The following is a 13,058-nucleotide window of genomic DNA, read 5'->3' on the forward strand; positions in this document are numbered from 1 at the left end:
CTCTTCATCTAGATAACGGTGCGCTCCCTCCTTATCTATATGCCCCGGAACTGCCAGTCTAGGTCGGGCTCCTTGATAATCCTCATGCAGACTTGTGCTCATGTCCTTCACAGCCCTCTCTGTTTGTACCTACATGGTTCCCACCGCAATTATTTTGTGCCACGTTTGTCATTGAACTAGACAGTAAAGTCTGCAAGGCAGGGGCTGCCTGCTTTCCTTCTCTGTAGTAGCCTCGGTGTCTGCCCAAGGATGCTCGTGCATTGATGAAGAGTACATTTCAGTTGGCAAATCCATAAAGGGACCGTGAATGCTAGCAGAATGGATTTAGGTATGTCAACAGTCAAGTCAGATGGCCTTCCTCTACCTACGGCACCCAGCTACCACCAAGGCCCCTCCGTGTTCCTAGTAGACCTGCTTACACCTGTGACGTGGAGACGTCAGGACCAGCAGAGGAGACAGAGTATAGCAAAACTGACGGGCTAGAGGTCAGATCCTGGCCTCGATGCTTCCTTCCAGGGTGATCTCAGCTTCTCTGGGCCTCAGTTTCCCCATTCGTAAAATAGTGAAAATACTAGTATCTAGGGCATTGAAGGGTTAGGAATGCTAATAAGGGAAGGTAGGTACAGTACCGAGCGCATAATAAGAACTGACCAAACGGTGACCCAAAGGAAAGCCAGCCAAGCCTGATGGATCGTCCACTCCCGCTACCGTCTTGAGAAGCACTGGATATAGAAACCAGAGGAGCCTTGCAACAGGGCAGGCCTGGCTCTGGATTCTTCCCCCTGCTCTGTCTTGATTGGGATGTTCCCAGGCGATCCTAGGAAGCAAAACGGAGAGGCAGAGGATTCTTCCTTGCAGCTTGGGTGGATCCCCAGCTTGTGTCTGTTTCTCTGCCTGCTCCACGTGGTGTCTCTGTGCCAGAGCACCCATCAAGGCAATTGTGCCAAACTTGCTGTCCCTCAGCCGTGGTTGAAGTTATGATTTCCTTCCAATTTTTTTAACCCCCCCGCCCCCATTCCTGCCTAACTCTTGCTCCCGAGAAGAAGAATCAAGTTAGCTTACTCTGCCTGAAGCCATCTTGGCACAGAAGTTCACAGACTATTTTAGTGAATATATTCGGTAAGTAATAGATTCATCAACTGAATCTATTACTTACCGAGTAAATATCAGTTGTGGTGATTTCCTTATTAGAAAATAGCGGATTGTCCCCAGCGCCAGTCTAGTCTGCCCCACCCCCCAACTACTGTCACATCGGCTAAGCACCTGGCATGTCGAAACTTTCCGGAGAGACTGAATGGAAGAGCAGAGAGGCAGCTGAAGGCACTTTCCTCTTCAGGCCTTACCAGGCGGCATCCGCTTTGACTACCCTCGGTTTTGCACAGTGGCCAGTAGAGGGCAGGCGCAGTCAAGACAACACTACTCAGGACCCGCCAGCCCCTGAATTCCTGGCTTGAGGAGGGAGGATGGTGGAGGGAGAAAAATGTTAATAATGACAGAAAAAACCCAGTTGTTCATTATCTTGGGAACAAATGGAAGGAAATGTGTAGCTAGCGGGATGGAAGTTAGACTTAAGGAAGAACTTCCAGAACACAAAATTTGCTAACTACAACTTTTACATAGGTGACTTTTTTTTTTTAAACCTCCTAGCTACAACGGCCCAAGCAGAATAGATGAGAAAGGGGATTCTTCCAGTCCAAGGCCTATGTGACCCACTAGGTCCCCTTAAAGTAACCCTTCTGTGTGTGCCTTAAATGACTCCATTCTTGCAGATGCAATCGTAAAATAACTTTATTGGTCAGGTTAGCCACCACTCATGCTTTTCCTGTAATAAGGATCCTTTATAGAGGCATGATGGTGTTCACATGCAGACGCTTTCTGAAGAGCCTGGGGCAGGGGCAGGGGCAGCCTTGCCCCCCACATCAGAGCTCCTTTGTTGAAATGAGCTGGTTTGGCTTTTGTGGATTTTTGAGTCTGGAGCCAAGAACATAGTCCAGGGATTTCCCCACCCCAACTTCTCAGGGAAGCAGCTTCAAAGCATACACAGTATCAGAGACATAAGGGCATCTGGGCAGAGGCCAGGCTGGGGCTAGTTGTCCTCAGGCAGTCCCTGTCCCTGACCGCCCAGATGGCTCCATCCCAATGGTGCCCAAAGGAGCGAGATGGTTAGGCCTCAGGCAACATTACCTTTCAGACATGGGAAGAAGGAATTGCTCTCCAGCCAAGCTATAAAGCAAAAGGCATCTTCAGTAACGAGGGTGTAGCTCAGAGAGGTGAAAGCAGAGGGCTTCATCCTCCACACGGGCCAGAGCTGGCTGCCTGGCCCAGGCTTCACGGACCCAACAAGCATCTCCAGCCAGAGCTTTCACTGAGAACTGTGGCCTCAGGACAAATCAATTAACACAGCTGAGCCACAGCGTCCCCCTTTGGGCTAGCCAGGCACGTCCAAGGCTGGCTGGAGTCTGCTTCTCCCAACAGGATGTGGACCTTTCTGCTTGCGTAAGAGAAAAGGACACACTACCTTTCTCATGCGTTGAGAACCATGTGCCTTGGAGGATAAAGACCCCGGGTAAGCAGCGGCTGGGAACGCAGAGGGTGTTGGGCAAGGGTGGAACTCCAGGGGCTGCTTTCTCAGTTCAGCCGTGGCGGGACGTTTGCCCATATTAGGGATGCTGATGTAAGCGAGGTCTGGCCTCTCCTGGGTAGAAGTCTGACCCACCTTCAATGCGCTGCCCAGCTGCTAAAATATAGGCCCCCCAGTTATCAAAGCCTAAGGTTGGTTGTCTCCTCCCACACCAGTCCCTGAATATTGTGATCATGCTGGTGTCCTCCGATCTGGTGGCTTTCAAGGAGCGAGGTTAAGGAGGTGGAGAAGTGACTCTTGGTTTCCTTCCCCCGCCCCCCAAACACTAGTGTGACTTCTCCGCACAGGCCACGGGGCCGATGCCCACATGGCTTGGAGATGCCCGCACGCGTGAGAGCCTCTGCCTAAGGCACAGAAGAGGTGAACGCGGAGCAAGGCTGAGTGGATGAGGAAGGTGAAGGAGGAGGCAGTTGGGCAAGAGGTATACTCCGAGGAGCACTGAGAGGGAGCCCAGAGTAACTGCGCCACCCGCCTGGCACGCAGGAGAGCGGTCAAGCGCTGCTCACAGAGAGAGCCGGGGATTGTGGGGCAAGCACGCTCTGTGCGGTTGCCCAAGCGGTTTGTAAAGTTCAGGACGCCAGATCATTGGGAAGAAACTAGGGAGTAGTGAGGTGTCTGGGGTTGGAACTTCCAAGGATTACTTCCTCTGCCACCATGTCTGTCCTGGAAAGAGCTGCAGCCGTGTGCCTCAGTAAAAGGCTGCCTGTCCCCTGATCCCACCTGACCCTGCCTACAGGGAAGAAGACTACAGAGGGAGCCCATGGAGTTCTGTCACATGGTCTGTCCCAAACCTTCCAGCAAAAGCCAAACCAAACCATCCAGCCAAATGCAGCGGGGCGTGGGGGCCCTTGGCCCCGTGCCCTGTGCAAGGGCTGCTCAGATCTCGATGAGGCTGGCAAGGCGCAGGCAGAGGGGAGCGTCTACGGGCATGGCGCTGCGCTTAATCTCGTTCCCGTCCAGGCGGAGCACCTGCAGCTTCGAGAAGTTCATGACGTCCACCACGGTGCAGAAGCTGCTGATGGAGAACTCTGTGGGGACAAGAGGGGCGGGGTGGGTGCGAAAAGCCCGGATCAGGGACCCGGATCCACAGGAGGCCGGTCAGCCTCTGTGAAGGGGCTTCAACACTTCTGAGGGGAGGAAAGTCATACCGACTGACACCGCTAGGGGGCAGCACTAGGGCCGGAGTGGGGTGTCTGCCTGCATCCGTGGATCCGCTTCCTAACCACCCCTAATCTGCACANGGGGCTGTGTCTTTCGGGATCTGAGTCATACCGACTGACACCGCTAGGGGGCAGCACTAGGGCCGGAGTGGGGTGTCTGCCTGCATCCGTGGATCCGCTTCCTAACCACCCCTAATCTGCACAGAACTCTGGAATGTCCTTGGGTGTCCTTCCAGCCAGGACCTGGTCTTTTCCCATCTGTGGGCAGCAGGGGGAAGCAGAAGGTTGTCAAAGACCGACCTTAGCAGCTTTGCTGAATTGCTCTGAGAAGGAAGGCTGGGGAAATGGATGGACTTAAATCTGGAATATCTCCTGACAATTTGCAGAAAGAGAGAGGGGCAGGAAATTAAAGAGAGAAAGCCTGGGCAGGGAGACAAGTGTCCTTGCGTGCGGGAGCTTTGAGGGGGTGCATGTCTCCATTCCGTTACCGCCAAAGGAATGAGCAAGGCCCCGGGGTTCAAGAAGGCAGAAATTCATAGACGAATAGGGCTGTCATGGACCTCAAAAGTCAAATAAATAATTCCCTTGCCTCCTGCATTTAATATGATATGGCTTGCCCCCCCCTTCTTTTAATCTCAAAAGAAGTCCTCTTTTTGAAGAAATTCCCCTCCCTCAAACCACATAATCTTAATAGATACAAGAGTTCTGTGTGGGTTTAACATAAATCCTTCCATTTTCCCTCCAGTTGTCCTCTTGGACATACGGGCCACCTCTGTCTCAAGTCTCCTGGGTTAGGAACTTGAAGGGAAAACACCAAGAACTCAACTAAAATTCCAGCAGGGTCAGCACAAATCACCGTGAGAAGCTGCCTTCCACACGGTTCCTGAGGGCCTCGAGGAGATGGCTCCTGCCAGAGGAGCTCCCCGTGAGGTTACCTGTCGGATCTCGGATCTCAGATCTTGGTGGGCTCTATTTCCAGGGCGTTCACTAACCTGGGGCAGTCCCAGAGCTTGCCTTTGCCTCCATCAGAGGCATTCCTCTGCTTGCCAGGGAGGTGGGGAGGGGAGGTGGGAGGAGCTGGAGGAGGATGGCCTCATGGAGGGTGAGGTCATGGGTGTGAAAGGGAAGGTTTCGAGGCAGACAGTGTGGGGGGCTTAAATAGGCTGGCGAGGAAAGTGCTTTTCAATTAGCACTAAAGGTTGTTTTCAGTCCCTCTTAAGAACTGACCAAGAGGAGATGGGGCAAGGCTGTAGGCCATTAACTTGTATTGCAAATGTAAGACAGAAAATCCAGCCCCAAGGAATGATGGGACACTGGACTGGGAAGAGGGGAGAAGATGGAAAATGCCCTTCTGTGGACAGCGTTCAGTGGCAGGGTTGGGGGGAGTGGTAAGGGGATGGGTGGGAATGGGGGTGGAGTCGGGTGGGGACGATGGAGATATTTTGGATACTTTTGGATGTCTCCCTTCTGGTCCCAGGAAGTAGATGAAGTGGGCAGGTTGGGGGCAGAGCTTAGGTCAGGGGTGGTGCCTGTGATGGGTGGGCTGGGAGAAGTCAGGTGGGTTGGCAATTAGATCACTTCCAGATCTACTGGGGACGGCACTAGATGGATTCTCTACCCAGCCTCAGGCCCTCAGACTGTCTGCTAAGATCCTGGATCCCTGCACATCTATATAAATATGGGGGATACTCAGGGGCTGCTAGACACACCCCGTGTATTGATTCCATCCACCCAGCAGACGCACTATGCTCCTCTGTTTGTCTTCCCCACGCTCATGAAGAGGACAGGGCTTCTGCTTGGAGACTCTGGAGGACATTTTCCAGCCCAGATTAAATACTGACCTAAGTCTTTCCAAATTCCTCCGGGGGTACCCACCCTGCTCCCTTGGATCCCACAGCTACTGAATAACATTCCGAGCTGTGTTCCCTTGCTGTTGCCAGGCTGGAAAATCTGAAGGAGATGCTAATGGAAGAGGCAAGGGGGAGGGAGGGGACTGGCTTGATTCCCCTGCACACCCTTTAGTCCCTGCCCTCCATTTAGCTCCTCCCCCAGAGGATTGCTTCAGTCCCACCTCCACCACCACCCTCACTGGCTGTGGGAGGACGCCCTAGGAGACGGGCCCCAGCTTGGGGCACTGTCCTTCCTGCTGGTGGTCTGACCCAGAGAGATACTCCTCACGTTCTCAGCCAGAGACGCCTGGTGCCAGGTCCTTGGATGTGCAAGGCCCACGTTCAGGGTTCTCCCTACATAGCCTGGGTGGCCCGGAGAGATGGCTGCTCCTTCTCAGTAACCCCGTCTTCGCAATGCAAGAAGTCAAACAAAACAAAACTATGCCTATCAACTTCCAAGTGGCAACGAGAGGAGAAGCTAGTCATAGTTACGGTGTATTGCTTCTCAGTTATGTGCCAGGGCCTGGACCAAGCGCTTCCTGTCTCTTAACTCGCTTATTTAAGACAAAGTAAATACAGGAATTGGTGTTATTTTGCCTCAAAAGAAGACTGACAGAGAGACTAAATGGTAACGATAGATCAGCAGTTTTGGTTTAAATGACACAAGAAGGGATTTGGGGAGAGACACCAAACATGGAGAACTTTCTCGCAAGACCTTGGAACACTTAACTGAAGTGGTTTTGTCATCCTCAGAGCTTTGCGAAGGGGCGGGCCACCCTGTATTGAGTGGCAGATGTGCTCTTCATGGACACAGGCAGTGACAGGGAGCCGTGATGGCGCCCTTCCGGCCCCAGCTTTCTCTGACTGTGTGTCATTAGGCAATAACTAATGGGTTCTCTCCCATGACAGCTGCTCTTTGCTGTCACGTTCTCAGGGTCAAACACAGCACATAACGTGACATTTCTGATGTGACAGTCCTCCCGAATTTGGAGTAGGGTGGCAGGTGACTTCTGGGTGGAATGATGGACAGCTACAAGTAAATGTCAAACCCTTTGCAGCATGCGACATCTCAGAGCGTTGGCCCATTTGGGAATAAGAACCCCCCCCCGCAAAAAAAAAAAAAAAGAGAGACTTTACATATAAAACAGTTTGGTGCTCATGATGGTGTCTTGCACTTAGAGCCAGAGGACCAGACACCACCCCTCCTTGCCCGCCCTGCTGCTGACCTCTGGGACCCGGTGCCTCTCTCACTCAGAGGGCTGTCCTGCCTGCTTGTGTCTTGCTAAATGATTGATCTGTTCCCTGAGCACTGGGAGAGAAAGGATGAGGGGAGAGGATGAAGGCTCGGTCCCTATCAATGCTTTGATGGTAACGTTTGCTCACAGCAGGCTCCGCTTCAAAGCCCTTTGCGAGGGGTCGGTAGTGAGTCCTTTCCCAGGGAAGGGGGGACTTTGCTGACCAAGGAAGGCTCAGTACCTTCCAGCTGGGATTCCAATATCAGAGGCCCTGGGGTAATGTAAGCACATGCTGAACACGGGATCCTGACACTGAACTGAAAAGTAACTAGATCATTCTATCCGAAATGAGTATTTTAGTTCTAAGAGGCAGAGAGGCAGCCCTTTTGATTCCTTTAGGCATTCCCTGGGAAGTGCTTGGAAAACAAGAGGTCTGTGTCCTTGCCTGCCACCCCAGGACTTTGTGGTGACAGGGCCCTGTTACCCTGGGGGGACCTCTGCCCCACCACCAGGGGCTCCTTGCACTCCAGGGAGAACGGACCAGAACAAGTACCTCATTCAGCTCGGAGAGGTGGCACATTCTTATCCAACAGCTGTTATGTTTAAAACACAAACAAACAGCCAAACACACGGCAGGCTGTAGAGGCAGGAGGAGAGCACGTGGAAACAGAGAGCTCATCCTCTTCTGGGTCAGTGAATAGGAACAAAGGCCATGGCTCCTTGACAGCCCGCCTTCTTCCCAAGATGGACCCTAGAAGTTCAGCTGAAGCCGCCCTCTCTACGAACTGCTCTCATCCAACGCTCTGCAAACTCATCTCTCCTTGCTCCTCAACACGGGAGCCCTTCCTCTGAGACACACAGACGTCCTGGCTGTCCCCTCCAGGTGACCCGTGAAATGACTGGTTCCTCTGCGGCACTCCCACTTCCCAGAATGGCTTTGTCCCTTTCCTCCAGCCCGCGCTCACTTAGCTCTCAAGACTTAGATCGAAACCTACCTCTTCTGGGAAGTCTTCCTCCAAGCCAACCCAGTCCCCACCCAGACTTTTCCCAGCACTGCTGTTTGGTCTAGGGGCATGCCGTCTTGGACCTCTTGTACAGGGGGTCGAGCGTGGACTGCAGGTGGCTTCCTTTGTGCTCTCTGGTTGCCCTATTCTATGCCTTTTGCATTGCTGCTGGCACTCACAATAGGGTTTTTTTTCCCCCCCATGAAACAGACAGCCACTCCCCACTCCCCTTTGTCAGTGTCTCACCATTGATCCTATTGCCTTGGAGGTAGAGGTTCTCCAGGTTGGTGTTGACTGGGGGGATCTTCTGCAGCTGGTTGTAGGAGAGGTCGAGCTCGAGGAGGCTGCTGGAGTTGAAGGTGTTGGTGGCCAGGCCGTTGTTGGTGAGACTGTTGTGGGACAGCCGCACGTACAGCAGCTTGGGCGAGCCCCGGAAGTAGCTGTCGGGGACGGAGTAGACATTGTTGTGCTCCAGATACAGCTGCTCGAGGGCGGAGGGCAGTCCGTCAGGCACCTTCCGCAGGTGGTTGTAACTCAGGTCCAGCAAGATCAGTGACCGGAGGCCCTTCATCGCGCTGCCCACTTCCTGGATGTCGTTGTGTTGAAGGTACAGGGCCGTGAGGTTCTCCAGCCCCTCCAGAGCGTTGTTGGGGACCCGCGAGATCTGGTTGTGGTCGAGGTGGAGCTCCCTCAGGGATCGAGGCAGCGGGCCGGGCATCCGGGTCAGGTTGTTGTGGTCCAGGTACAGCCTCTCCAGGTGCCTCAGCTTGGAGAAGATCTTTCTGCCCACCTTATCGCTGGTGATCTGGTTGCCGTGGAGGGCAATCCAGAGCAGTCCGGTGGCGTTGTCGAAGACGCCTTCCTGGATGGATGAGATCTGGTTGTTCTGGAAGTAGACGTACTTCATGCGGGAAGGGACGAAGGGTAGGTACTTGAGGTTGCGGTTGTCACAGTACATGGCGGTGGGGAAGTTGGGGGGGCAGTCGCACTCCTGGGGGCAGTCACGGGGCTCTGGAGGGGGCGGAGAGCCGTAGGCATAGGCTGGGCCTTCCTCCACCCCATAGGGGTAGGGCTCATAGGGCTCATAAGGGTAGGGGTCATAGGGGTCGTAGTAGGTGGACTGCTGGCTACGGAGGTAGTGGAACCACCAGTGGGGGTCTTCGTCGTACTGGGCCCGGGAGAGGGAGCAGAGCCCGGCCAGCAGCAGGAGGAAGGCCCACTGCATTTTGTCTCTCTGCAAGAGAGGGGAGAGAAGAGAGCAAGCAGGCATGAGGGAGACAGCAGGGAGGCGGGGAGGGGAGCCCTGGGCTGGGAGCAATTTGATCTAACCCCGCCGCACAGGCTCCTGGGAGTGGGAACCCTGCCTTCACTTCCCGCACGCCTCCCCCCAGTGCCGGCTCTGCGCACCTGGTCCAGCTGGACCGTGGCTACCTGGGGGAGCTGGGTACATTTTATAGAGTCACAGAAACAGAGCCTTTGAGATTAGAAGGAACTTGAATGGGGGACACTGCATTTTTTTATCGAGGGGCAGATCCTTAGAAGCCTCTAGAAACCTGAAGGTTCTGTTGGTGGAGCTGGAAAGCACCAGCAGTCATCCCTGGGGGGGGTGTGGTGGTGGGTGCTCTTCAGGCCTGAATTCCTATTCAGTTTGGACTCCCCGGGGATATAATATTTTCCAAGAGTCCAAGGAAAAAGCCCTCTTGTTCTTTCCATGTCTCTGGGAAACCTCCAGAAGCGTCTTGAGACCTCAAAGGGGAAGATCTGAACTACTCCTGGAAGATCTTTTGGTCTCTTGGGCAGGCTGGGGGTTTCTGGTTTCTAGTCTTTGGGGAGGGGTGTGGTCCATCTGCAGTCCTCACAAGGCTTGGGCTGCCTTCCAGAGTGTCAGTGTCTGTAGCAGTCTGCGGGGTCAGAACACCCTCTGGTTGGCAGTCTGCGGCTGCCCACGCTATCTGGCTGGCACAGGGTCTTCATGTAACAGCGACGGTCCCCTCCGGGCTGGGGACACTGGCACCAGGTATGACGTTGTCTTCTAGGGTGGGTACTGAGCGGGTGTAGCCCGAGTCTGTGCACTTGGCCTCTGTGGTGTCTAGTAAAGTGTTGGCCCCCTTTGTGTTCTGCCATTGACATTATGCTCGAGCCATGTGGGCCCCAGAGAAATGAATGAGGAACACTGAAAAGTGGACTAGGAATTGAAGACACTTGTGTATACCCAAGAGAATGTGGCTTTGGAATGGGATTCTGGCATCCCCTTCCCCCATCCTGAGCTACCCGCAATGACATCTGGATTACCAGCCTCTGTGCCCAGCCCCCCAGTGCCAGGCAACCTGTTACCTTGAGCTCGTATGCTAGTAAGATGAGAAGAGGACAGGCTTGGAGAGAAAGGTGGGTTTGGTGCATTCTGGGAGGGAAGCTGAAGGTATGGAAGACAAGGAACCTACTGGTCACCCTACTCTGAAGAGCCATAGCCAAGGCACTGGAGGGCCCTTGGGAGCAACGGAACCTTCCAGAGGTGTGAGTGTCACCCTTGCACAGAGGAACCTTAGAACCTTTCCTGGTCCTGGAAGGGTCCCATACATCCCTCACATTGCTGTTGGGCCTCCTGGGGTTGGCAACTGGAGATAGAAGAAAGAAAGGAATCTAAAAGTCAGCATCAAATCCAATGAACAGGTGGGAAAGACCCTGACTGTGACCCTCAATCTAGTCACGTCTGCCGTCATTCCTCCCAGGCCCCAGACCTCTCTGTTTCCTGAAGGTGATTCCCATTGGCCCCCTTCATTCCATTAGCCTCTGGGCTGCAGTGGAGAGGCACCTGGCTCATCGTCAAGCAGCCTCAGGCCTCAGACAAAGAGCCCATAGTGTTTCCGAGAAGCCAACCCAACTGCCCACTGCCTGGGCGCGCTGGCTGGGCCCTGGCTCCGGCCGGGAGAGAAGACGAATGGAGCGGCCCACTGCCAACAGCACATTTTTCCATGCACAGCCCTGGGCTGCTGCAGGACCAAGGTGGCTGTTTGGAGGCTGGCACAGTGAACCTCTGTCTCCATTTCTCCTTCCAGACTGGGCACCTTGGCAGACAAGAACCACCTTCCTCTTCAAGACCCAGCTTTCCAGGGGCTGTGTATCCTGCCCACTTTGGCCTCTCCTTAGGAGCCATGAGTGCTAAGAGGGCTGGGGGAGCTCATGGCTCTCCTCCCCTCCATCTCTTAGCAGTGTGGCCCCCCAAGTCAGATACTCTTACATTCCCCTGCCCACCCTAATGGCAGAGACCTTCCCGTGCTCAGAGTTTTGTGAGGTGGAAAGTTTCTGGGATTGGCGCTCCCTGAGTTGTGGGGAGCTGACTCAAAAGTTAATGCTGTTCTCTCATTTCTCCATTCTAGAGAATGATCTTTCCCTCCTATCAGGGTCGAGGAGGTCAGACCAGAAGTCATCTCCTCAGCTGGATTGGACTCTCCTTCACGGCTCCCTGAGCATGGCTGATTCTCAACACTTCTCTTTATTCTCTCCCTTTCACCCCAGCAACACACACACAGCCACACACACACACACACACACACTCACACCCACACCCACACCCTTCCCCTATAACAGCACTCAGGTACCATCATCTGCCTACAGGACAGACCGCAGGGCTGGGGTGGTGGGATTCCGAGTACTAGCAGGGCAGAGCTGGCTTCCCTGGATACCTGCTCCTGCCCTTTATCATGCCTGAGAAGGGGAGATTCCCCCACCCCCAACAACCAGAAAGGAACCATAGGACAGAGGTAACATGTTCCTTCTACTCCCCTTTGCCCCCTCTCCAGCATCCTGGGGTCATGGCCCAGATGGGAGAATGAGGAGTGTATCTTCCCTGCCAACCCCTCTCCCCACGCCCCAGCCCTTTCCTTTACTCCCGTTATGGAACTACAAGGGACAAAAACTGAAGTAAAATGACTAAACTTACCTCCAGTTGAACCTTTCAGAGAGTGACCACGTCCCTCTGTCTGGCTTCCTTAGGTTGGAGAACGTGTGAGAGAGAGAGAGACGGAGTGTCTACTGAGAGTGTGCGGGTCTGTGCCAGGCCAGGGTCCCGCCCCCAAATTCCTAATCAAATATTGTGAAGAGAGGGACTGAGGAGGCCGGATCCTGGCTTTTTCGGCTCTGCTGCAGGGGCGGAGCTCACACTCAACCAAGCAAAATCCTTCCGTCTGCCTGACGTTAGAAAAACCACCTTCTTTCCACTCACTTATCTTCCCTAAAGCATTGGCAGCTCTGAGTCTCTTTCTGCTGAATGAGTTAGTGGCGTCCTGGAAGGTATGTGTACAGTCTCTTACCAAGTGCCTGGCTTTCTCATTAAACCCACAAGGGCAGATGCAGGGCTGGGGAGGGCCAGCACTGGGGAAGAGGCCATCTTAACTCTTTCAGCAACCCCTGTGTCACCCCGGAGAGCCAGGACTACTCAGCCTTCTTGCCTCCCTCCCTCCATACCGGTGGTTAGACTAGTGCACAAGCGGGCATGACACAGGACAACTGGCTCTGGCTTGAGTTCTACCCCTTACCAGTGTAGACCCACCTGGGCTGCAGGATTTCTCTCCTCCATTGGATTAGTGGAAAGGAAGGGGAGCTCACCTTCGTGGATCACTTACTGTAGGCCAGCATCACACACTTTCATTTAATCCCCTGGCACCATCCTACTTTCTGTCTCTATGAGCTTGACTACTCTATAAACCTCACATAAGTGGAATCGTACAACAGTTGTCTTTCTGTGACTGGCTTATTTCACTTAGCATCATGTTCTTAAAATCCATCCATCATAGCATGTGGCAGAATTCCTTCCTACAACATTCCCTTGTATGTGCAGACCATATTTTGTTTATCTGTTCATCCATTGGTGGACATTTGGGTTGCTTTCATCTCTTGGCTCTCGTAAATAATGCTGCTATGAATGTGAGTGTACCAATATCTTTTTGAGACCCTGCTCTTAATTATTTTGGATATATGCTTGGAAGTGGAATTGCTGGATCATATGGTAATTCTATTTTTAATTAATTAATTAATTAATCATTTATTTATTTATTAAATATTTTATTTATTTATTTGACAGAGAGAGAGACAGCTGGCGAGAGAGGGAACACAAGCAGGGGGAGTGGGAG

General features: G+C 53.4%; 1 protein-coding gene across 1 annotated transcript; it reads right to left on the minus strand.

Annotated features, from left to right (window-relative positions):
• Positions 1–1,770: 1,770 nt before the first annotated feature.
• Positions 1,771–12,018, minus strand: FMOD (fibromodulin). Its single transcript, XM_002925437.4, has 3 exons — positions 11,870–12,018; positions 8,176–9,163; positions 1,771–3,669 (listed from the first exon to the last, which is right to left on the minus strand). Exons 2-3 carry the CDS (start codon positions 9,152–9,154, stop codon positions 3,518–3,520), a joined length of 1,131 nt encoding a protein of 376 aa, XP_002925483.1. The 5' UTR covers positions 9,155–9,163; positions 11,870–12,018; the 3' UTR covers positions 1,771–3,517.
• Between the last annotated feature and the right edge of the window lie 1,040 nt (positions 12,019–13,058).

This window comes from Ailuropoda melanoleuca, chromosome 8 (assembly GCF_002007445.2).
Source record: "Ailuropoda melanoleuca isolate Jingjing chromosome 8, ASM200744v2, whole genome shotgun sequence".
Lineage (NCBI taxonomy): Eukaryota > Metazoa > Chordata > Mammalia > Carnivora > Ursidae > Ailuropoda > Ailuropoda melanoleuca.

What these genes read in the sequence shown, in the direction of transcription:
- FMOD (XM_002925437.4), bottom strand. Translation starts at nt 9,154, where the DNA reads ATGCAGTGGGCCTTCCTCCTGCTGCTGGCCGGGCTCTGCTCCCTCTCC. An exon ending in CCAAGGCAATAGGATCAATG is followed by an intron (nt 3,670 to 8,175) that starts GTGAGACACTGA and finishes TTGTCCCCACAG; the next exon opens with AGTTCTCCATCAGCAGCTTC.